At 35.9% G+C, this 26478-nt stretch overlaps 1 protein-coding gene across 1 annotated transcript in view; it reads left to right on the forward strand.

The window, feature by feature from the left end:
• Window positions 1-2867: 2867 nt before the first annotated feature.
• Window positions 2868-26478, forward strand: part of LOC148950102 (maltase 2-like) — a 55655-nt gene continuing 32044 nt past the window's right edge. The window contains exons 1-3 of the mRNA XM_089092139.1: window positions 2868-3338; window positions 15979-16158; window positions 23343-23500. Of these exons, the coding sequence (XP_088948265.1) occupies window positions 2915-3338; window positions 15979-16158; window positions 23343-23500 (762 nt within the window). The 5' untranslated portion in view covers window positions 2868-2914. The remainder of the gene's footprint in view (window positions 3339-15978; window positions 16159-23342; window positions 23501-26478) is intronic.

The following is a 26478-nucleotide window of genomic DNA, read 5'->3' on the forward strand; positions in this document are numbered from 1 at the left end:
CTTGTAGGCGTCAATGTAGTCGTCAAACTGCACTGTATAATCTTGTCCCCATCGCGCCTTTATATAAGACACTACTTTGATTGCACCAACTAGGGCAGGATCTTTTGATCTCCTGGCATGGGCTGACAAGCCCCAATATAAATCTACTTGACGCCAAGTCACATCATCATTTTCATCCTGTTCTGCATTGTCGTTCTGACACATTATTTGATCGAGCAGCCTCTTTTTTCATGTACGATCATTAAGAGATTTAGAGTTGCTGCTCTTCTGAGAAAACTCGTTAGCCATGTTCACACAACTGACTGGGGTAGCTGATCCACTGACAGCACCAGAGATTGCAGCCTCCTCTTCAGGCTTTTTGAGGGCCTTCTCCTCTTCGTACAAAAGAATTTCTACTGCACTAAAATGATCACCACAAATTAAAGTGGAGGGACCTGGAGTGTGGATTGGTCAAAGACGGTTCACAGGAGATGTGATAAAGTACCTTATGTCAGCCACCAGCACTAGAGGCTTAACCATTTTGAACAAAAATTCCCTTCTTGTCAGTGAACCATTAAGAAGGTTTAGATACTCATTAATTTCATTTATCTTGCTCGTTTCAAAGTCCAAAAGTGCAGCTATCACCATTAGATCGTCCCTTGGGAGGCCAAAGTCAAACTTATTTTTCACATTTTCTTTCAGAAGCAAAATACAGCTGCTATTATTAGGCTGCTTCTCAAGGTAATCTCTTAGGACTACCTAACTAATCTTTTTAGGATTATTTAAAAAAAAAGTTGATCTTTTAGGAGGCCCCGCCAGAACATAATTTGTACTGTATTGAAAAAAATTCTTTATAATTTTTTCATTTTATAACTTTAAGATTTTAAGAAATACATATCAGCAAATGCATATTCAACTTACAATTCACATTTTTTCAGTAAATTCATTTGAATTTTTTTAAGTAAAGTACAAATTATATTCTGGATTTTAGAAAGCATTTGGATTTAGAACCCAACTCATAATAATTTCTGCTCGTTTTGAGTTTGACTCTGTTATTTATTTTAATTTCTGTTTGTTTTGCGTTTCATTTATTTATTGATACTGATTTGGGGTCGTTGTATGCTTGGTAGATTATTTGATTCTATTTTTGCTCATTTTTGATTTAATGGAGTTCTTCACTTTTTTTTGAAAAAAAAGTTTTTTTTTAATTAATTAAGAGTCAAAACCGATCCGATGGCAACTAGTCCTTCCCCACCAACCCTTTTTTCCGTTAATATATCCCATCCAGCAATGCAAATTTAAAATGAATATATCTTTAATTATTTGAATAATTCATAATTTATGCCTTATCGTCAAAAATAATTCGCTTTAAAGTTCATAATCTTTTTGTTGTTCATTTTGATAGTAGCGCGGGGCCTCTATAAATACGAGGCCCGATTGGGCCTAATCGCCCTTTATCCGGCCCTGTATTTTGATTCAGCATAAATGATGGTTCTTTTGATAAATTTTAAAAGTTTCTAAGTTTATATAAAAAATTTTCAGTTTTTGTTACAATGGTTTAAACTTTACTTACAGTTTGTAGTAAAAAACTCTTTGATCTCTTTAACTTTGGCAAATAAAAATAACTAGCTACTGGCTGAATTTTCCTCCATAGCCAGTGTCAATTTAGAAGTGACTGTATTCACTGATATAATATGACCGTATTCGTTGATATGATATGATAATATAAAATCATCAAGGATGTACATGATTCAAACTATAAACAGTTGCAAGGGATGAGGTATAAGGTTAAAAACTTGATGATCAAGTCAAGGTTACTATGTTTTCATTACCCTGAGTTCTCAGTATAATTTTACATCCTAATAGCTCATTCCGATAATTCTATTGCACAGATAGAGACACATAATATATAGTATATTACATCAGCATAAGTTAATGAGCCATTAAGGATCCCACAAGAAGTTTTGTATTTGGAATTTCTAAGGTAAATTTGAAGATACTTAACACTTCAATACATCGAAGCACTTATTATAGCCCTGGCCTAGAGCATGGTTGAAAAAGCAAGTGTTTAATGACTCCAGAAAATGTAGTCAGAGAACAAGGTCAGTTCTAGTTAAACCTTGTTGCTTACGAGGAGCCTGGATAACACTTTCTTAACAAAACACGTCTTTTGATTTATTGGGTGATTTGGACAGCAAATGAGAAAAGTTAATAAATACAAAGATTACTATGTACATTTTCACAAGTGATATTTCTAAGTTTTCCTACTCGAATTATCTAATATTCTTTTCCCGTTTGAAACTATTGGCTTTTTAGTGTAGCTATTGAAGCTTACTGCAATTTATATATCTTGCAGTACTCCTTGCTACTGTGTATCCTAGTGTATGTTTCGAGTTAAATACTCTTTGTGAGTGGGTGGTTAACTCAGCTTTTAAATGAGAGTGGTAGTTTGTGGTGTTTAAGGCACTTTAACAAATCATTTTGTACAGTACACTATGGAGGTATTAGTAAATTACATTTAAATAGGCTTTAATTTCATTTGTGTATTGCAGGGTCTGCAATATAGAATGTCAGGATGAAGCCAGTTACATTTGGGATTTGATAAGTGAAAACCTTAAGGCTGAGGCTATTTGACTGTATGGATTGTATGACAAATTTCGCAATGATATTTGGTGGAAAATGGGTACAAATATGGCTTATTTTTGTAACATTCATGTCGTACAGTGAACGTATTAAGATTGGCCTTCTTTTATGTCTTAGGTTAATTTTGTCTTAAAAATTAATTTTGGCACATAAAAGGCCCATGCGATCCTGATTAGCATCTATTTTGCTTCTTTTATTAGATGTCGCTATTTCAGCTCTTACGTTTTTCTCAGGAAAACGTTTAAACTTATTTTCAGAATTCAGACAGACTTTCATCATAACTTTGAGAAGAATGTCGGAAGATTTGAAGGCTCCTGTTGCTACTGCTGAAGATGACAGCTTAGACACTGATGAATCAAAGCAAGTACTGGGCAGAGAACCCAAAGTTAAATATGAACCTGCAAAAAATGGGGTTACAGTTGTTGATATTGAAAATCCTGTCTCTGGTTTTGCTGGTCTTGGAAAAGAAGAGCTGATGAAAATAGCCAATCAGCCTTTTTGGGTAAGGCTAAGATGGACATTGTTTATTTTATTTTGGCTCTCTTGGATTGGCATGATTGCAGGTGCTATTGGGATCATTGTTATAACTCCCAAATGTTCACCAAGGCCAATGTGGCAGAAGTACCCAGTTTACCAAGTTTTTGCTAAATCATATCAAGATACAAATTTTACAAGTAGGACTGATAGACAGAGCAATGGTATTGGTGACCTTGAAGGTAAGCTACAACCTAGGTTAGGCTAAAATTGTCTGTAATATATACAAGATTCCAACACTTAAATCCTTTTTGAAAATTCTTTCCAAATATAGGCCTGGCCAACTAATCAATCAAGGATAAAATTATAGACAAGCTAGGCTACTTTTTGCTATCTTGGATAGGCATAGGTTAGGAAAATTAAATGTTCAGTAGTTACATTACTCCTTGTCAACTGATGATTTGAATGACTCAATACTTGCAGAAGAGACTATTTCCTGGTCTAACAAGTTCCATAGACTCACCACCCAATTAGAAAAGAATTTGCTATGTAACCTTGAGTTGGCATGCTTCTTGAAACCTATTTGATCATGTCCTTATAAGTAGGGAATGTCATAGAAACCATGGATACATTTAGTTGTATGCCTCTGAACTGATTCTAGAGTTTCTTGGTCAGATTAATTGATTGGGTTGACAATGCATATACCAAAGGCATAGGCATAGATTAGGAAAATTAAATGTTTGGTAGTTACATTACTCCTTGTCAACTGATGATTTTAATGACTCAATACTGGCAGAAGAGACTATTTCCTGGTCTAACAAGTTCTAGCCTATAGACTCACCACCCAATTAGAAAAGAATTTGCTATGTAACCTTGAGTTGGCATGCTTCTTGAAACCTATTTGATCATGTCCTTATAAGTAGGGAATGTCATAGAAACCACGGATACATTTAGTTGTATGCCTCTGAACTGATTCTAGAGTTTCTTGGTCAGATTTATTAATTGGGAATGCATATACCAAACTCTGGCTTAGGCTGAATTAAACTTTTGTAAAGCTTTGAAACAACTGAGGAGGAAGAAACACTGAAAGTTCTCTAAGTATACCATGCCTTTGTAACAGCAGTCTTGATATGCAAACTAAACTTTAGCTCTTCATCAACTATTAGACCCAGATCATGTTCAGCATGACTACAAACAATAGGTTGCCTTGTTTTATCCATTGACTTGATTGAGTGGTGGTGTCTTGAGTTTTTATTACCAAAGTAGATAACTGTACATTTCTGGACATGGAGCATCAGCTTCCAAGTCCCTGCCCAACAAATAAATGAGTCTAAGTCTCCATGAATGGTTTCAATTTTTTCTAAACTTTCAACTGAACCAATTACTTCTGAATTGTCTGTATAAAGGCTTATTTTATTTTTGATGTTGGAGGGTGCATCATTAATAAAAATATTAAATAAAGTTTGACCCAGAACTTTGCCTTGAGGTACTCCACTTCTCACTTCCACAACATCAGAGAGATAGGATTCCTCATTTTCCCCAAACACTTTAGCTCCTTTTTTTCTATTACTAAGGAAAACCATCACCCAGTCAATAGTTTCTGAATTAATACCAATAGTTCCTAACTTAATATGCAGTCTCCTGTGGCATACCTTATCAAATGCTTTTGCAAAGTCTAGCAAAATCATGTCAACTGGGAAACCCTTGTCTATAAACTCGGTGACATATTCATATGCATCAATAAGATTGGTCTCAACTGATCTAGCAGAACAGAGACTATGCTGGCACGGGGACAACAGCTTATTTTGAGTCAGATGATGAATGCCTACAGAGTTGACTGTGCTTTCAAGTATTTTTCTCACAGCAGAGGTGATACTATTGGTCTGTAGTTAACTGCCTCAATTGTGTTACCACCTTTGTTCACTGGGGTAATATGTGCTAACTTCTATTCTGTAGGTACACACTTTAAATCTAGAGACTTCTGGAAAATCTGGGTAAAAGGAAGAGACAGTTCCACATATTTTAGAAGTCAAGGGTTAATGCCATCTGGTCCAACTGATTTATGTGGATTCAGGTTAACATGGGTTTCAAGGTCAGCTCTACTGACAGTAATAGGTGACTTTAAGCTTATGATGTCATACTTGGGGGGATCTGGGAGTGGATCATTGTCCACAGGTGTGAAAATAGAGGCAAATTGATTGCTAAGGGACTTTGCTATTTCTTGGAGATTATAAATTGTACATCCATTGTATACTAGCTGCAGGGATTGGCTGCAGTCACTTTTTTAGGCTGTGACACTTTTTCATTGAATTTGTCACTAAATTCACTTTTTTTGTTCATGTCTTCAGCTTTTTTTGAGCAATTTAGTGAACTTATAGAAGTTTGGACATTCAAGTTCCTAGAAAAGGTAAGTTCACTCTTGATAAATAATCTTCCCATTGCTGCTTGTAGGCCTCCATTCACTGGGCAGCCTCCCAAATTGGCTGCTTAGAAGATGGACATTTTGGCCCAGATTCTTTAGTTATATTTCCACTATTTGCTTCTTTTTTTTGTGTTTGGCTGATTCCTGTAGAGGTTACAAATTAAGACCCATAAGTTTAGGGGATGTCAGAATTTAAGAACGAATAAGTGTCTTTCATTGGCTCTATGCGTTTATACTTGTTTGCATAAATATAAGAGTTGGTGAGAAGGCTTTTGAAATCCATTCTAACACCTGTTCTTTTTTCAGGTCACTTTGAGTGATGGGTATGACGAAATTTTTGGAAAATTGGTTTGGTAGGGAATATAGGACTGGACACATAGTCCAAGAGTGGTGTGCCAAGAGTAGTGATGGTGATAGTTCATTTTACTGCATAATTATGCTAAAAGACACTTTTCTGCCAAAAAGCATTAAAAGCTCTTCTTCAACATGTCACCAAAAAGCAACACAAGATGAATGCATCTACGGTACTGTGCTAAACCCACATCAACTCAGACTCACTGGATCAACTTCAACCAAAAACAAGTCAAGCTGGAAATGCTGTACCAGAGGACAAGCTTGAGGTGTTTTGCAAGAGAGATGTTGCTTCAAAGACAGAAATAATATGGGTGATGAAGGTCATAGCCAGTTCTTTTGCTGCATCTTCATGTGAGTGTTGCCAATGTTTTTTGAACTATGTTCCCAGGTGCTTCCCAGAAGGCTTCTTGTTAAATGCCAAAAATGACCTACTCATAGACAGAGGAAATTTATCCTTATTTTAGGGAAATTTTGTTGAAGATATCCAGATGTCTGACTTTGTGCTGGAACATGATGAGGCCACAAACCTTGCCACAATGCTGGGGTGAAAGAGCTCCAAATAAGGGTCCAGTACTGATCAAAGGAGCAAAAACAGTTGCCTTTCACACTGCCTTTCTATCATAATCATCAACAACAAGAAGAACAATAAGGATTTTAGTTTTTGATCCTTCAAAAATTTAAACTGAACTTTTCATTTTAGTTTTAATGCGTTTTCTTTTGTATATATATGCTTTGCTGAGGGCAGCCCTGGGACTTAGGGTCGAAATATTCATTCAAATACAGAATTCCACTGTCTTACAAAAAAAATTCCCTATTGTTCTTATTGTTGTTCATGTTTAAAAAACTAGTTATTACTTGAGATCTTGAAACATTGTCTGGGACATGCTACAAATGAGGATCTGAGCAAGAAGCTTCTCCAGTATATAGAAAATGAAGGACTTCCAGTTGAGAGACTGTTGATGCTTGTGAGCAATGGTCCAGTTGTCAATAAGAAAGTTTGGTCAATTGTTGACTTGGAAAAGAAAAAGTGGTGTTCAAAAGGTCTTTTGATTACTGGTACCTGCAACATCCACGTAGTGCATGATGCATTCCGAAAAGGACTACAGAAACTTGGGAGGAATGTTCTGATTTGATAATTGCTGTTTACAAGTTCTTTAGCAGATGGCCTGCTTGATGGGATGATTTTAGTCAGTGTTACCTAAAAGTTAAGGTTCTGTGACGTAAGCTTGTAAAGCCTGTCCCCACTAGGCTGCTTACCATAGGAGAAGCTGTAGACCACTTAACTAAGCAATGGCCTGCTCTGATTGAATATTTTCTGGAATTCATGCCAAAGAAAAAGAGCTTAAAGTCCTTTATTTCGAATTTGAAGTATCTGAAAATTGTCAGTTGACAAGGAAAGCCACCAATGGAAGTTGAAATTGAGTATGGTGTGAGTTCTGCAAATACCTTCACTGTATTCACTGTAGTGTTTCAATGACAAGAGCTGTTGATTCATGTGCTGAATTTTGAGTTGCATTGCTTATGCACAGGTCTTCTTGAACAGATTGTACATGCCCATGGTGTCAACCATCACCTTGCCATGGGGTTTGAAAGTATAGACAGTGCTGCAGAAGTATATCTAGGGCAACCATTGTGTAATAAGTGGATCCTGGCAGCTCTTGCTTCTTGGAAAGTGACTCAGAAAGATAGGAAACTTTTTCCTAGGAGTTTGGAAGCATGTCTAAGCTGCTTTACAGTATTTGTTGGCAAAATACCCTGTGAACAACTAGTTTTTCCAAAGCCTTAGCAGTCTCAGCCTTCCCAAGCCAGATTCTCAGCCAGTGGGTTGCAATGATGTTCTCTATGTTGCGAGAGAAATTCCGTTTGATACAAACATAGATAAAGTCCAGGGAGAAGGGTTATTATTACAGTATGTGTCACCACCCACAAACAGTACAGGAATCAGTAGCTATTGGCAAAAGATGTTAGAACTGAGCACTTCAGGTGGTGATGTGAAATATCAGACCTTGGGTCAAGTAGTTAGAGCAGCTCTTTTGCTCTGCCATGGAAATGCAGACGTGGAGCAGGGATTTTTTCATTGAGCTCAGTTGATGACTAGCACGCAAGCCTATACAAAGGAACAGACGCAATGCTTTGTGCAACTATGAAAACAAACCCTAGCTTGTGATGATCACAAAGAAGCTGCTGTGTTTGGCCAGATGAGCTAGAGAACTATGAAATTTACTTTATTCGATGAAAACAGAATGAAATGGAAAAAAAAAAGCTTGAAGCTGAAAAGAAAGATGCTGAGTTGGCAGTCCAGAACCTGGTCCAGAGGAAGCAGAAAATAACGAAGCTAGAGTCATACATTCTACAAAAAAAAGATATGGCTAGATAGAAGAAAGATATCAGTGATACTATCCTGAAAGAAGCAGGAGAACATCTAAAGAAAGCAGTATAACAAAAGAACTTTTTCAACATCGGTCTGGCTCAAAGCATGCTGGAAGTGGCACTAAAAGCTCGTTCTAAAGAAAGGGAAAGGCCAGATAATGCTGAATCTGTGGAGGTACTTGTTGTTGAAGAGGAAATCAGAATTGATCGATTGCCTTTAAAAAAAGCCTAAGAAGAGATGACACTAATGACATTAAGTGTAATTCTACCAGTGATTTGTTACACTTACTCATGGCCATTAATTGTATGGTTTATTCTAGTTTGTAAACATTCAAAAGTTCTCTTCTACTAAGGTTATTTGTTCCTTATACCTGAATCGAAGTTGTGGTTTCATTAAAGTTCTCATTTTGTATGAGCAAATAAATTAATTGAAGATAAAATAAGACTTCCAGCCTTCTTTTCCGTAACCTCACGGGCTTTTTTAGGATGATGACGACCATAAGGGACTTGTATAGTTCATCTGCCTGTGCTCTGAGTGCCTTTTGGTAGTCCCTTTTTTTTAGTTGTGAAATAACTAAAGTCACTTTTTTCAGGAGTATTTTTGTGGCTGACCCCTGTAGCTGGGTAATTGAATGTCTTCCAGGCTTTTTATCTTTTTATCTCCAAAATCTTTTAGGATTTGATTTAGCTCATGCAGCTATTGCCTGCTCATACTGCTCAGAAATCTCTCTTCTCACCTGGTTGCATGCTTGTTTGTATCTTTGGTAATGATCTGCATTTTTCACATTCTGTGAATGCAACCTCCAAAAGTTTTTTTTTCTGTTCCTGGTCATTTTTAATTCCTTTGACATAAATGGGAGAGTTTTGGGTTTGCATATCCATTTTGTAGACGAATGATACAAAGTTGCCAATAATTGACCAAATTTATTCTAAAGAAGATAAAAAAAACAGGATAAGAGGGTGCGAGAAAAAACTTGGGGGGGGGGGGGGTCCCACGGCTCCCTGGAACCGCCAGTGTTTCAATATACACACACAAATTTGAATATCGATATTTTAAGTACCTATAAAGATTTTGAATTCAAATTTGCTCCCGACAAAAGGCACAGATTGGATACAAAAACAATTTCTCATACCCAGCTATACACTGTAATTTGTTGTTGATGAACAAATAAGTTTAGTTGCATTATTTTGTACGCCCTGTAGTTTTAAGAAAATGTTAGATTCACTCTTAGACGCAACCTTGTTAGATGCATAAACACTCCCCTTTCTACCATCTTATACAACATGCATATATTTAATTGTTTGGGCTCCCCCAAAATGAAGTGAGTCAATAATAAAGGCACTTTTATAATTTTACGTCTTTAAGAGCATAACGCCTGTAAATGAACTTGCGAAAAATTGTCACAAGGTGAGACTAGAAACGTCAACGGAAAAGGTGGAAAAATACATTTCGGTTCCTATGATGAGAATCTGAGCCCAACCTTAGGAGCTCACTCATATGCTTGCGAATCAGTATCGGGGTCAATAAATATGCACAAGTAAATCAATTTTTTTAATTCCTAAAGAAGACAATATAAGTAAGGAGTAAGGAGATAAGAAGGCAATCAAGAGGATTGTACTGTTTTTAGGTCCAAATAAAGAGATCAATAGAGACATTGACAAAATCAAGCAATAAACTTTTAGTGGCATGCCATGAACCATCTACACTTATTGTATCAGTGTAGAACCAATTGGATTATGCTAGTTCCTTTTGGATTAGACTATAATCTGTGTATACATGTTTTCTAAATAATAATCTTTTTGGGCATAGTCTAAACCTACAGCTTACAATTATATGGTTGCTTGCACCAAGTGTTGGACTTGTGGACCTAATAAGCTAAAATATTCCTTTATTACATCGTGCAGTCGTATCTTCTAGCTTCAATATTAAACTGGCTATCTTCTCAGCTTGCAATTTATCTCTGTAGAAGATTGAGTGTGGAATTTACCAAAATATTATATGAAATATAATATTGTCTAAACCCCCAGACAACAGTCAAATAAAACACTTCTTCTGCAAACAGGTAAATATTCCTTGAGCTATATATGGTACCACCAGGGGGGGGGGGGGGGGCATTTACTAGTGAACTGATTATTATATTTAGAAAGAGTAGACAAAAAGGAATTGGGTAATATATGTACCTATGTCAGTTATGGAAGCTAGCCTAGTAAATATTGACCTAATTTGCCATCAATTTTGTCAATAATATGCCTAGCTGAGGGTCTATTTTCACAAGTAAGGAAGCCAGATATCACTCATCCATCCATACAAAACTTATGTTTTTCTGTTGAATTTGTTAAACATAAGTACATTTTTGCTTTCATCCTACTCTCATTCATCTTATGTTGAACTTAATGAAAAGGTATAGTTCAAGTTTGTCTTGAGACCGGAATCGAACTACTACTACTACTAACAACTCATCACAGCACCAAGCCGCCTGAGGCCAACACAGCTACGCACACTCCTGCATCCCAATCTATTCAAAGCCTCCCTCTTTACACCCTCCCAGGAAGTTCCCATTTCCTTTAAATCTTTCTTTATGACATACTCCCACCCCGGACGAGGACGACGTGCTTTCTGTTTAGCCCTAGACGGTTGGTCAAAAATGAAAATATTCGGCGATCTGTCATCCTTCATCTGTATAATGTGCCCTAGCCATCTCAACCTTTCTTTCATTATAGCCCTAGAATTCGGGATTGAACCACATTTTTCTTACAGCCTACTGTTTGAAATACAGTAAGTCAGCCAGGTACCCAGAACAATCCATATGCAAATTCTCTGGAAAATACATTGCAAATCCTCATCTGCTTTTTGGACCGCCCATGCCTCAGAGCCATATTTGACCACTGTCATCACTGTAGCTTCCAATATTCTAATCTTGGTTTGCAGACTTATCTTCCTATTCTTCTAGACTTTTTTTTTTTAACTGTGAAAAAGCACCCTGAGCCGTGGCTATTCTACTTTTAACATCTTCCCTGCACCCACCGTGCATCTTTGCTAATAACACTACCTAGTTAAGTGAGGTTGTCGACTTGATCCATCTTTTTGTTACCTAATGTCACCTTTTCATCTTGACTTAATCCTAGCCTTAGTAGCTTAGCTTCCTTAACATTTACTTTTGAACCTATTCTAGTACCCTGACTCGCAAAACCTCAAAAAGTTTATTAATTTTGCTCAAACTTTTATCTAGGATGATTAAATCATCAGCATAATCTAAGTTCAGGAGAGCTTTTCCTCCCCTTTTGATTCCGTGGTCTCCCATTGCCTTTCCTGCACTCTTTAAGACAAAGTCCATCAAATTGATCCATTTAAAGGATTACAGAACACAACCCTGCTTAACTCCTGATTTAATATACAACCAGCTAGTAGCCCTGTTTCTTACCTTAACCACAGCAGTGTTATTCTCGTACTTGGTACTAGTCCCTTTAATGTATTTGTCTGGTATACCCTACTAGGATAAGACCTTTGCTAAAGCTCTTCTATCAGCAGAATCAGAGCTTGCTCATAATCTATAAAACTGAGGACCAAAGGTGTTTGACAACTCAGGCACTTGTCAATGATTAACCTAAGAGTGAAAATTTTGTCAACACATCCTCTTAGTTTTATAAAATCACACAGTTCTTCTCTTAAAGCTTTGTTTACAGCGTCTCTCAGTCTAAAAAGTATCATATTACTAAGTAATTTGCTACCTACATAGACCAGACTAATGCCTTGATAATTACCACACTCGACCTTATCACCTTTCTTATACAGTGGTCTAATTAAGGTTTTCCTAAAAATTGTTAGGTACTTCTCCTTTTTCAAAAATCATATTCATAATCTTCGGTAACTTATTTCTAACCTCAGAACCACCATAATTAAGAAACTCATTTACGACACTATCAGAACCTGGAGCCTTATTGTTTTTTAATTCTTTTAGTTCTGTTGCTAGTTTTTCCTCACAAAACAAATACGCCTTTACATTCATGGTATCCCAATCTCCTTCACGTTCCGTTATAACTCTTCCTGCAACTCTGCTTCAGTTTAGCACTTTCTTATAATAGTTTGCGCATTTCTCTTTGCTTTTACCTACATTGCTAGTCGTACCTCCACCCCTGTTTCTAGCCAAAACTGGTCTAAAATAACTATTCTTACTAAATTCGTGGGCATGCTAATACAACGTTTTACTATTTTGCCATCTGTATGCATCTTATAAAAATATTCCAACCATCTCCACGTTGTCAAATTTTAAACTCAAGTTTGTTATTCAACTGTTCCTAGAAAATTTTCTCTCAAATTCTCATCCTGTAGTCTACCAACATCATAACTTCCCGGAAGGTAGTTCCGCTTCCGAAATTTCAGCTTTAAATTAACCCTTGAGACTACTAGATGGTGATCTTTACTTTTAACATTAATAACAGCACTTCTATATACCCTAGTATTTTGTATTGGTCTTGCCAATCTTCGGTTTGCTATAACATAATCGATAATATTTGCTGTCTTACCTTCACGTGAATACCATGTTAACTTATGGGCCATTTTGTGACCAAACACTATTGGTTATAACTATATTGTTATACCTACAAAATCGCAAAAGTCTGTTGCCATTACCGTTTTCTTTTCCGACACCAAATTTTTCTAGGCTAGGATACCTACCTATTCTTTTTATTAGGATCTCTCCCTATTTTTACCAACCTGGGCGTTAAAATGCTGTCTCCCGTTTTCTTTCTTTTTTTTTCAAGAAACCAAGCGTTCAACAAATGAATCATGGAAAGATGATTAGTCGCTAGTCTCGAGCATATTACACATCTCTAATTTCTTTATATCCAGTTTACAATTCAAAAGGGAAATATAGCACTAGAAATGACACTTTAGGTACCACTTCTTAATTGGAAGAGTTTCGAAGCATGAAATGGTACCATTGCAATAATCATGGTCCAAAGCCCCTAACTGGAGGTTTATTATATCCCTCACATATACTCCCCCTCCAGACCCTCTTAGGAAGTTTCATAAATCGCCTACTCATCTTAAAAGTAAAAGATTATTGCGAAAAAAAATAACTAAAACTAAAAACTTTTCAACTGAAAATACCAAAAACTAAGCTTGAATGATCAACAGTTTTGAATTGAACCTTTAAACTTCACTCTGTGATGAAGCATGTGTGCTAGTTCTAACGGTGGTAATTAAGGGGAAAGGACGTTCATGCCCCCTTAGTTTTTTGCTCCTGCCTAGGTTTTGAGAAATACCTTTTTTTGGTCATTTCATTGCAAAAGATACTTTTTTCATTAAAAAAAATGGGAGAAACAACCGAAAGTGCACCTTATGGAAATGTGCTATCAAGTCAAATTTATAAAAAGCGATTAGGTATAAATATAAGCTGTTAAATGAGTCCTTAAACAGCTCCCTTCTGTTACAGTAGCCTTCTAGTTTCTCCTAGTCAGTAGGTGATTTATAAAGCTCTGTCTTCATTATGGCTTTTTCACGGGAAGTTGGCCGAGTAAAACAGTTTTTTGTTCATGGAAAAACAAACGTTCCTGAAAAACATGTATTGTTTTGTGAAATATGGATGATGCACTTCATGTTATAGACTGAAAGTTTTTCGTAGTTGTTTTCAGTATTTTCTATAGGTGTCCTATCTCCCCTAGATTGGTGATAATTAGAAACTACATTAAAATAAGTTTTCAACTGAAACTTAGGAGTGCTATAAAACTTAAAACGAACATACATTGTTTGACGTTGTTTAAAACGCAACGTTGTTTCTACATTAAATTTTAATCAAAAAACGAACAAAGATTAATTTAAAAAAACAAAGTTTTTCCGGGGGAAGGGAAGAGAGAAGTTGAAACTTAAAACTAACAAAAATTATTACTTCACAGCCTATCTAACATATATTAATAAAACTAGTACAAATAAACCAACTTATTGTGTTTCCCTATGCTTTTAGGATTTTAGGAGGAAAACACAAAGGTCAAGTATAAGAAACAGGATTATTGTTTTAAGAGTCAAAAGTGAGTATGTAGCCTGACACCACCAAACGAATCTATAAAGCTTTCCATAGTCTTACACCAGTTGGTAACTTTCAGTATACAATTAAATTATCTTAAAAACATAAGTGTAAAACTAAATATTTTTTAATAACCGCGAAGTAATTGAAAAGCATACAGAAATGTTGGATTGATTTATCAAGCAGCATTTTGCTCTCACCAGCTATGATACCAATAGTGGGTAATATACACTCTTAAATTGTAAGAAATATGCTTTAGTTTCACTTGAAATGGAGATCAAATAAGACATAATATGAACTCTGGAAATCCGATTATTTTTCTCTATACAGGAGTGAATTTCAAGCTATGATACAAATTCTAAAGCTAGTCTATAGTCATAATACTATCAAGGTGGCCTTACTTCGGACTTGTATACAAACTATTCATGACAGATTGTCCTTTTCAGAACCAAAACGAGAGCCAGTCATTGAACTGAGCCATTGTGCAGAAGTGATACCAAATTAAACGTAAAAAAAATAGTTCAATTCTAAAATTGATTGTTGCTTTATCTTTAAAGGAATTGATCCTAAAAGGGATTGATAATATTTTGATTCTATAAAAAGCGACCTTAATTGGTTTGCTTTTACTGTACCAAAACTCCTATATTATTTTGCGTTTTCAGTAAAGCGCTAGTTTTGTATAATCCTAAAAGCATAGGGAAACATAATTAGTTGGTTTATTTGTACTAGTTTTATTAATATATGTTAGATAGGTTGTGAAGTAATAATTTTTTTTCGTTTTAAGTTTCAACTTCGCTCTTTACTTCCCTTGGAAAAACTTTGTTTAAAAAAAATTAATTTCCAATATGAGGCCAGAGGATAAAACTGTTTGTTAATCTAAGCGTTCTGTGCTTTAGAACTCATTAAGCGTGGCTATTTTAAGAACTGTTTACTGCGGGCCTCTTTATGAATATCTAAGGTAATTGGAAAATAGTCTGATCCTTGCATAAAATCCACTTTAAGATATAATTTTTTTAGGCTTGAGGCTAGTGACTAACAACATATATTATGTTACACAGGAACTTTTCTCAGAGGTGCAATCAAATCCTTATCCTCTTAAAGTTTTTTGTTACCAGTTGCCCACCTATAACCACTACAAAAGAGCAAAAGCTTACAAACCTAATTGCTTATTTCTCGTTGCGAATCCTAAGTGCTCGTAACTGTATTTTGGATACAGAAAGATGAAAACCTGAAAAAGGAGACTAAATTATTTCAGAATGGTCACTTATGTTAGCATTGAAATTCCCAGCCATATACAAGAATAATAATATATATATATATATATATATATATATATATATATATATATATATCGTTATATATATATATATGTATATATACATATATATATGTATATATATATAATCGTTTTATTATTATTTTATAATAATTATTAATTATTATGATAAATGCTTATTACATACAATAAATACTGTATACTGTTATGTAATAAAAATAGATAATTTGTTAAAGGAATTATCTGGTTAGAAAAAAAGAGAGAAAAAAAAAGAACTTTTCATCTTACCTTAGGCCTATTTAGGCTTGTTTATTGAATAATCAGATAGGCTTTGTTTTTTAATCTGGATCTGTATCATACCTTGTTATGTGCTTTACCACCCACCCCTCTCCCTCTCCTATTTTTAGTAATGAAAACGAGTAATGCGGTTTCTTTAGGTATAAGACAGCGAATTCCATATGTGGTAGACTTGGGCGTGAAAACTATTGGCCTCTCAGTTATTTTCCCTTCCCCAATGAAGGATGTTGGATATGATATTTCAGACTTCATGCAAGTTGGAGAACAGTATGGGACTTTGGATGAATTTGACAGAATGGTGAAGGAAGCCAAAGAACGAGGTATCTGTTTTTTTATTGTTTCAATGTATGCAAAAAATATAGATAAAAGAAAAAGCCTTTCATAGTGAATGCAAAAGCACTGACTTATTAAAGAGAAATATGCGTATCCTGAAAGTTTTTTCCCCTTTGGCTTTATAGATGAATGTGCTAAAAGCTCAGGAGAGCGCTCGTGCCCGCCATGGAAAAAGTGGGGTAGCATACTAGCAATGCTACTTGGCAGTTTTCATGGCCTAGTGAAATTTGTTGGCAGATTTCGCAGCTTTTAGAATTCTGTTGAATTCTGCTGCGGGCAGATTTTGGAATTCTGTCGAATTCTGCTACTGGTAGCTTTGGAACTTTTTCTATACCTGGTTCATGCAATTGTAAATTAAATGTTCTAGTCTCATCTATAAGGGCTGAAACATCTCTTTTTAATTTCCTTTTTTTTTAAGTGTGTGTGTTTCTTTTGTTATCTTTTTAGTTTTACTGATTTTTTTGCCTTGTTGATATGAGTTGATTTACCACAAAGTTGATCTTTTAAAATTGACAGATAACACAAATTCGGCATTGTTTGCTTGTGATAGTTGCTTTTCAATAAAATGTATAGAATTTTATCCACCTGGAGGGTAACCTAATACCCCTAGGCACAACTGTTACTACCTATAGTATTGCATTAAAATCCGAAGACATACATCCTAATTTGAATAGCTGATAGGTCCAGAAAATGTCCGTCCAAAAGTGACACGAGTCATATAATCTACGGACTGAGAGCACCATATTATGCAAATAGCCTGTATATGATAGAACCTTTGTATGGACATTCTATTAGAAAGATGGATACCTAATGTCATGATCAAATAAGAATCATAGTGAGATTTTCTATCTGTATGCCTGAAAGGCGTAAAGTAATTCCTTGCCCTATAAATACTTAATTTCCACCCTCTTTAGTAAACAGTGCGTATGCTGAATCTCCTATTACCTTTTGACCAACTCTGTAAGCTCTTTCTCCAATCCTCTGTGGTAAACAGTGCACTCCCCCAACCTCTTTTGGTTAGCAGTGCTCATGGTCTTCTCTATCCTCCTCTAGGCTACATATGCGCTGTTTCCAACCCCCTTTGGCTAACAGTGCGAACACTCTTGTCTCTGATCCCTTTATCAAACAGTTCGTGGTAACGAACTGTAAGTAAGGAGCGACCCGGCTCAATGGTAACCCAAACTCTAGAAAACGGGATTTTGATACCAATAGATACATCAAAAAAATCAGATTTTAATGCTGATTTCAATTATATAAGTTTCATCAAGTTAGTCTTACACATCAAAAGTTACGTGCCTGAGAAAATTTTGCTGATTTTCGAAAAAAGGGGGAAAGACCCCCTAAAAGCTACCATTGTTTATTTTATTTTTTTTTTTTTTTTTTTCCAGGGGTGATCGTATCGACACAGTGGTCCTAGAATATCGTGGGAGGGCTCATTTGAATGGAAATTTAAATTTCTAGTGCTCTTTTTAATTGACCAAAAAAATAGAGGGCAACTAGGCCCCCTCCCACGCTCATTTTTTCCCCAAAGTCACCCGATCAAAATTTTGAGATAGCCATTTTGTTCAGCATGGTCGAAAATATGATAACTATGTCTTTTAGGATGACTGATCCCCCGAAGTCCCCGGGGGGAGGGCTGAAAGTTATGAACTTTACCAAATGTTAACATGTAGTATTAGTTATTGGGAAGTATACAGACGTTTTCAGGGGGATTTTTCTGGTAGTTGGGGGGGGGAGTCGGGGGTTATGTGGGAACAGAAACAGAAAATACGAACGAACGTTTTGTGGGAACGAATATGTTCTGTACGAACAGAACATATTACGTATTGGACTGGGTTCACCCCCTAGTCAATACCTCGCTCTTTAAGCCAAAGATTTTTTAGTATTTTCATAAGACCTATTTATTCTAATTAACGGCCTTTGTGATTAGGGGGTCATTTTTAAAGAATTGGAACAACATTCGACCTTTAGCTCAAAGAGCAAGGTATTGACAAGGGGGCGAACCCCCTAATATATGTATTAAAAATGTACGTATTAAAAATATATGAATATAGAAGTTCGTTACTTAAGTTAATTCGTAAGTTACGCATATTTATTACTAATAAAAACGTTCGTAAATACAACTAAACAAGTTTCGAGAAAGCCATTTAACCAAATAAAAGTAAAATTAATATGCAAAATTGGTTTTAATTATTTATGTACGGTGAGCCAAAATCAAAACCTACATTAATTCAAAAACGTTCAAAAATTAAATAAAAAAACTAGTTTTTTTTTTAACTGAAAGTAAGGAACGACGTTAAAACTTAAAACTAACAGAAATTATTCCGTACATGAAAGGGGTTGTCCCCTCCTCAACGCCTCGCTCTTTACGCTAAAGTTTGACTTTCTCACAACTCGATTTTCTTTAAACAATAAAAAACTTTAGCATAAAGAGCGAGGCGTTGAGGAGGGGACAACCCCTTTCATATACGGAATAATTTCTGTTCGTTTTAAGTTTTAACGTCGTTCCTTACTTTCAGTTAAAAAACTTGTTTTTTTTTAATTTAATTGACTGCCAAGAATCAAAGCAAACAGTCTAAGAATTTCTAAAATGCTGTTTTATTTTATTATGAAAATTGAACAATATTTGACTTATTTCACAATAGATGTTTGATTTTTATCATAGTGAATGAACTAATGAAAAATATGTGCACATGAAGTACGTATCTTGCAAATAGTATTTGGCTGTTTGGGAAAGGAGGGAGAGGTTTAATGCTTCATGCTTCCAGGATTTTGCTTCTAAGGATTAGAGCTTTATGCTTTGAGCAATACAGATTGAAAAACCCTTGTGTTGTTGCACCTCAAATAAGGTGTGCCATACCTAACTTTGTGGTAAAAGCTTTGCAATGAGATAAGCAGAAGTATTGCAAGGCCATAAGACCCTTTCCCTATCATGTATATCGTTAATCCTTCATGATACTGCTTCAAATAAAATGCAACATGTCTACCTTTTTGCTAAAAAGTTAACAGTCGAAAAAAAGGGGGGGGGAGTGAAGGGAACACGTGCCCACTTTGTGCTTCCAACAATACATATTAGAATCCTTCTGTCATTCTACTTCAAACATGTAGGAGATTCATACATATATACTACAGAACTAGTAATAGGAAGGTGGAGGGGTACAGCCCGCTCTAAGAATCCTTGCACAATTTTGTAGCACAACTACCTTTCAAGAATAAGGTTAGGGGTAGAAGGTCTGGAGACTGCGGGCCCAGCTATATGCATCAAATGCAGCAGATCAGAAATCTTTGTATGGTTCTCCTTGGAACAAGATGTAACATGACTGCCTCTTTCCTTAGAAGCTGACAAGAAAAGTAGGGAGGGGGGTTAGAAGGGCCCGAGGCCCATTATGTGCCTTTAATAAGAAAGATTGGCATTTTTCGCCCTGTTTAGATAAGACTCATTATAAGATTTTCAATCTATATGATTGGAGGGCAAAGGGTTGACTCATAGAAACTAGGTGTAAAACAAGGTAAGTCCTGATATACTACCAAAATTAGCAGAATCCTAGCGTCAGATAGATTTACTACCAAGCGAAATAAGTTCAAACCTCAGAATTTTGTAGCATCTCTGCCTAAAAACGATCTAGGGTTTGACGTAGTGTAAAAATGAGTTGTGTCAAAGTCACAGACTGAATCAGTGTAAGAATGGTCCAGATCTTTGTGTTGATGCAGTGCAGAGCTAAGTAGTGATTCACAGCAAAAACGAGCCATATACTGGTTTGGTGCCAAAATAAGCAAAGCCCAGAATTCTGTAAAACGAGCAGAGTATTAATATGGTGCTACGTGCTAGCGCTGCCTAAGTAAAGAACGATGTGGGCACAATGTGTTTTTTTTTGTGTGTTTTTTTAGTCGGGCCATTCGTATCGAAGGAGTTATCTTAGACACTTCGAAAAGGGCTCATTCGATTGGAAATTGGAGTGGCTAGTGCCCTTTATAATAGTCGAAAGTGATTGGAGGGTAACTAGCCCCCTCCCCCCCCCCCCCATGCCCATCATTCCCCCAAACACATCCAATCAAAATTTTGAGATAGCTATTTTGTTCAGCATAGTTGATTTCCAGATAGAAAATATGTTTTTGAGGAGGACAATCCCCCACAACCCTCGGGGCATGGGTTTTAATTTATGCCGTGAGGGCATATAAGAACGATGTTGGCACAATGTACTATCTATTATTTTAATCCTTTAGAGCAGGGCACTTCATATGGAAGGGGTCATCGTAGAAACTGCAAAGGGGCTTATTCGATTGGAAATTGAGAGTTCTATTGCCCTTTTTAATAGTCGAAAGTGATTGAAGGGAAACTAACCCCTCCCCCACACCCATCATTCCCCCAAACACAACCAAACAAAATTTTGAGATGCCCATTTTGTTAAGCGTAGTTGATTTCCAGATAGAAAATATGTTTTTGAGGAGGACACTCTCCCACAACCCTCGGGGCAAGGAATTTAAGTTATGCCCCGAGGGTATATAATAACGATGTTGGCATAATGTACTATGTATTACTTTTTCCTTTAGAGCAGGGCACTTCATATGGAAGGGCCCGTCATAAAAACTTCAAAACGGGTTCGTTCGAATGGCAATCGAAAGTTCGAGGGTCTTTATTAATAGTAAAAAATCATTACAGTGAAAACTAGCCCCCCCCCACGCCCATCATTTCCCTAAACATATCCAATAAAAATTTTGAGATTCCGATTTTGTTAAACGTAGTTAATTTCCAGATAGAAAATATATTCTTGACGAGGACACTCCCCCAAAACCCTCAGGGCAAGGGTTTTAAGTTATGCCCTGGGGCCATATAAAGTTTTTATAGAAGGCGTTGTCGTGGAAACTTCAAAACAGGCTCATTCGATTGGAAATAAATGAAACCCAAAACGAACAGAAATTACAATACATAACCGAGTCAAACTCAAAACGAGCAGAAGTTAACATAAGTTGGGCGCAAAACCCTATGCCTTCCCAAGGCCAGAACAAAATTTGCACTTTACTGAAAGATACAAATGAATGTGCATTGTCAGTTTAATATACATATAATGATATTTAGTAATCAAAATGTTAATATTATTTGATTTATTAAAGTTTTAAAAGTAAAAATATTTATATTTTTTTTTCAGTAAAGTGCAAATTTTGTTCTGGCCTTGGGAAGGCAGAGGGGTTTTGCGTCCTACTTATGTTAATTTTTGGTCGCTTTGAGTTTGATTCCGTTATCTATTTTAATTTCTGTTCGTTGTGGGTTTCATTTATTTACCGATGCTGATCTATGGTAGTTTCACGCTTGGTAGATTATTTGATTTTATTTTTGTTAATTTTTGTTTAATGGAGTTCTTTACTTTTTTTTGAAAAACTTATTTTGTGGAAAAAGTTTTTTTTAATTAATCAGGAGAAAGATGGACAGGGAAGCCCTTGTTTAAAAGAAAAAAAACACGGTGATTTTTAACTGTGTCTTTGGGGGCAAAAAGTTGGCCTGCAGTCTGTTCTACACAGTCCATCTGCCTCAATTTACCGCCAACTTTTTAAGAGGAAGGTACGCAGGTTTTGTTTCGTTGATCAGGTTGAAACTTACGGCCTTGAGCACTTTGGGCAAATGAGACATTGGGTGCGATTTTTTGAGGCAGATACCCCTTCTTTAACCGTCGCACACAAGTATTCAAATGGACTTTAAACTATTGGGCAAGTGGATAGATTTTCGAGGTGCATGTCACTTTTGAGCTTCTGCAATTTTCGTTTCAAAAATACTTGAGTCTGATTGACGTTTAATGGGCAAAAAGCTGAAGGATACATTCCCCAAGAGTTTTTTGTCTCTTGTCTCCTTACCATCCAGGGCTAGCAATCTTGAAAAGTTCAAAAGTAGTTGATTCCCAAACTATAAAACTTTTGGAACCTGATAGTACCTGGACTTCAAAGGTCAGTGGTATAAAATTCATCTGGAAAAGTCTCTTCGACTCCGGGTACATGCATACTAAATTTAAAGCAAATGTAAAATTTGGGACCCCCTCCCCCTCGCTGAAAGTCTACCGCAGAAGTTACAAGTCTCGAACTAATTAGTGACATAATTTTCAAGTTCCGACTTCTGTCTACTATGCTATTGTTACTGTTCATTGGCTCGGAAGCTTTGCTGTCTTGCACATTGGCCCAAGCCTCTCCCTTCTTGTAGCTATATAAACGGATCTTCTTATGTTTTACTGTATAATTAGAGGCAGGAACACGGGCCGCCAACCCTCCTCTTGGGTGCTTGGGGCCATCCTGTTTCAGCCCCGTGCATAATTTTCACTAAGATTGGAGGTATCTGCAAAAAGTAATTTGCTCAAGGAAGCCCACTTGTTTAACAAAAAATGGCTATGCATCCCAAAGGATTTACTATAGCCTATATTGATAGCCACCATATTAGTGAATTCACCATGGTGAAGAAATTTCATCCAAATTTTCAATGCCCTCTCAAATCAAAACCAATTTCTTATGTTTTTTTTTTATGCCATCATTACAGGATGATGCTTTTTCAAGGGTGACTGTAATGAACATTAGTCAGAGGACATCGTGTTGCAAACTATTTGAACAAACATTCGTATATCTAATGCTCTTTCTTAATAAGGAAAGTGACCATCGCAAAGTATCGTTTTTGCTGTTTTATGACGATAAACGACATTTTTTTTTTTTTTGACACGACGAGGGCCAAATGGCATCAGAGAAAATTTAATGATTAGTGTGAAGGACTGTAATGATTAAAGTGATGGTATCGGTATTGGCGTAATTATGGAAAATTTGTCAGATTCTTGTTTCGTTACAACACACGCCACAAACTTTAAGGATATGTCTCTGAAATTTCAAAATAGCGTCTATTTAGATCAAAATCTTAAAGTGAGCAAGAATTAAACGGGGCTATAAGGGTTGTATAGGCTGAAGGGCTAATCGACTTCTTTACTTTACTGCTGTAAGTTTGTACAGCTCAATCTAAGTCAAAAACCCAAGTTGCAAAGCTCTGCAAATCTTATAAGGAATTAATTGTTTCAACTGTATAGTTTCATTTTAAATTAATATCAATATGCATTGTTTACTCTCTTTTTTATTCAGTTTTAACAAGCTATTTTGGAAAAGTGCTTTGTTCAAAATTTTTCGTTTGTAAAATTAAATATTGTTATAGGACTTTCTGTTGTACTTGATTTTGTGCCAAATCATTCAAGTGAAGACCATAAATGGTTTCAAATGTCGATAAACAAGACGGAACCCTTTACTGATTACTATATCTGGAATGACGGGAAGGTGGATGTAAATGGACAACGTGCTCCACCTAATAACTGGGTAAGTTTTGCCCTCATATTGTTGTATTTTTTCAACATGAAGGAAAGTTTTTGAAGGTCGTTTTAAGGTTGATGACGTGATTTGGTTATCTGGGACAATAAAGATAGATATGAATATAAAGTAAAGGAAGTAAAGGCAGATAAATAAACAAAAATAGATTAATTTTATTTGATACCTCATTCGGCGAGACGTTTAGGTGGACAATAAGAGTAAGCCTTTTAGTGTTTTGAGATTCTACTCGTAATTCAACTAGCAACAAACAATTAGCAAATTACAATAGGAGCAAATTCATCTTTATGACGTCAAAAGAATATCCCTTATACTGAGGATACACAACTAAAATTATTTATAAGATGTCTAGACTAACTCTATTCTAAAAGGTACTTAAGGACATTTTCCTGGTGACGTCATAGGGACGTAAGATGACGTCATAGGGATAAAAAAATAGGAGAGACGATGATTTTCGGTACAATTCCGTGGCCTGAATATGAATATAAATATAAAGTTTGTTGTAGTTTGTTTGTAAACTTACAAATATAAATTTGTAAGTTTGTTTGTACTGTGTTATCATGAAATGTAACACAGTATACAAAATCAAATAATAAAAATCAATAAAAAAAAAAATCCCGCGAATCAGCTAAAACGAAAATGATAACACTTCAACAAAATGGCTCTAGGTGTTTATCAAGCTGTCCATCTGATTAATCTTTTCGTTAGCCAACGTCACCTTTTCATCTTTACTTATTTCTAGCCTTAGCAGCTTAATCTACTAGTTTAAGTATCTAGTTTAATCAACTTAATTCAACTAGCAACAAACAATTTTAAAAGATTTGATGATAAATCAAAAGGATCCAGGTGGTGGTTAAAATTTGAAAACCTCGTGTATATAGGAGATTTTGATGTTAAGACAACAAAATAACACGCTTTTCAGAATCCAAGATGAAGTTTGTGGAAGAAATGATGGAGAAACTGAAAGAGAAAATACGTTGCTTTTTTTAATCTTAAGGCTCAAGCATTTAGCGGAATCAATCTTTAAGATCATGGGCGTACGTAGCTTCTTCTCAAGGGAGGGGGGCAGCCGATTCTTTGATGAAGGATGGGGGGCTGAAGTTATAATGGCAGTCCACAAAAACCATTGCCAGCAAGTTCTATCATACCTATGAAATCTTTATTAATAAGTAATCATCAAAGATCATAAATCATCGATAAGTCTCAGCATTAATCAATCTTTCTTCTTGGATTAGAGCTAAATCTTTCCAAGATATTATGGATAATTGCTTTTTGTTTGACATTTATTCTGTCAATCCAGCTCTTTATTTCCAGCTTTTACAACCGTCTACGTTTTATCAACTGTTTTTTTTTAACCATCTACCCTTTTTTCAACTGCTTTTTCAACCATATCTAGGGTAAATTTGAAGTTTTAGGGGGGGCAGCTTCCCCCTCCTCTTCCGTACGCCCATGTTTAAGATCCTTAGATTTTGCTATGTATTTTGAGCGCAACAGATATATTTGGGGATTCAATTCTACTTCTTTTGGGGGAAGGAAGGGAAGGGCCACTAAATTCCTGTCATCAAAATATGCAGCAGAAGGTTTGTGGGATGTTTATCATACTAGCTGAGAAGTAAGAGTCACTGCCCGAGTTGCAGCAGGGCTGGAGTTAGGTTTTTTCTAAGGGGGGGGGGCAAATTTACTGTAAATATTACAATTTTTGTTCCAAAATATTAAAATTCAAACTTGTTTTGTCGCCCCTGGGGTGCTTGCCCCCTCTTTTCTCAGAAAATATTGCTAAAATCTATATAACTTTTAATGAGTGTTGACACTAGATCATTGACCCTTCAAAATTTAACTCGTTTATTGCTTGTTACATTGAGTTGTATATTCTAATTTTGAATCAGAATATGAAAAAAGTTCTACTAGAATAAATCCGAGTATTTCTTAGGGCAATCGCAATGGCCCTTCCAAATTTCACTTGTTTGTTACTTGTTCCATTGACAAGTTTGAACGATAAAAAGTTGTGTTTTTCAGCATATATGTTGGTTTAATCGACTATTGTTATAAAAGATAGTATGACCCAACCGTCCTAGAGCAACCTCCAAGTTATGGTTTTCCGTTTGCTAAAAACAAACAGAGATAGCAATTGAAAAACTCTGTATTAATGTTTGTTATCTGATAGATGGCTGTCATCCTGACCTCATCTTTAAGATGAAGCTAAGAAACTCAGGGAATTTTGTCTTGTGAGAATTTATCTGTCACTAGTCCTCCTTAGAATTATTCTTGTTGGGACCCTATAGTCGTAAGCTTGAAATCGAGGGATAATTCTTCCCTCTAAAATCCTCATTCTGGTTAGCTTGATCACCCCCCTTTATAAGTTTAGCATAAGTCCTGCCGACGATTATTGCTGCCCAATTTTCATTGGGGCTCCGATATCTCTCTTGGCACAACTCCAGAGGGTTCAGACTGATAAAGGTTGGCCATTGCTCTGCCCTAGATCAACTGCTGGTTTTAAAGGGAAGGATGGACGTTTTGGACGTGGTATTACTATTCTTTGGGGGTAAACTCATTCAACGCAGCTCGATCTGATTACTTGGAGAGGAAAACATCTATAACGTTCTAAAACGTAAAACGTTCTTGAAAGATACATAAATTTGGTGCTGTAAATTCATTTGCAATTGTTTCCCAGGGAGAGAGATATGGGACTTCGTCAAAGTTGTGAGTGGATTTCTTCAAATTGAGATCAAATACCTGTATAAAACCTAAAGCTAGGTAAAAGACTGCTGTACATAATTCCTATGTGATCGGTGCTGTAAATTACGTGATAAAGCATTGACTTTTGTTCATGTAAATCTGTCATGTGTTTTGATAATTGGGTAAACTTTATTTTTTTAATCTCCTTCCTATTAATAGTAGTACGAAGGGGAAAAAGAATACAAATCGGTTGCTTTTAGAGACGCAATAAAACCTGGTTAATGCTTTTAAAA

The sequence above is a fragment of the Artemia sp. Qi Xiang Cuo genome, chromosome 7 (genome assembly GCF_049724085.1).
Source record: "Artemia sp. Qi Xiang Cuo chromosome 7, ASM4972408v1, whole genome shotgun sequence".
In the NCBI taxonomy this organism is placed as follows: domain Eukaryota; kingdom Metazoa; phylum Arthropoda; class Branchiopoda; order Anostraca; family Artemiidae; genus Artemia; species Artemia sp. Qi Xiang Cuo.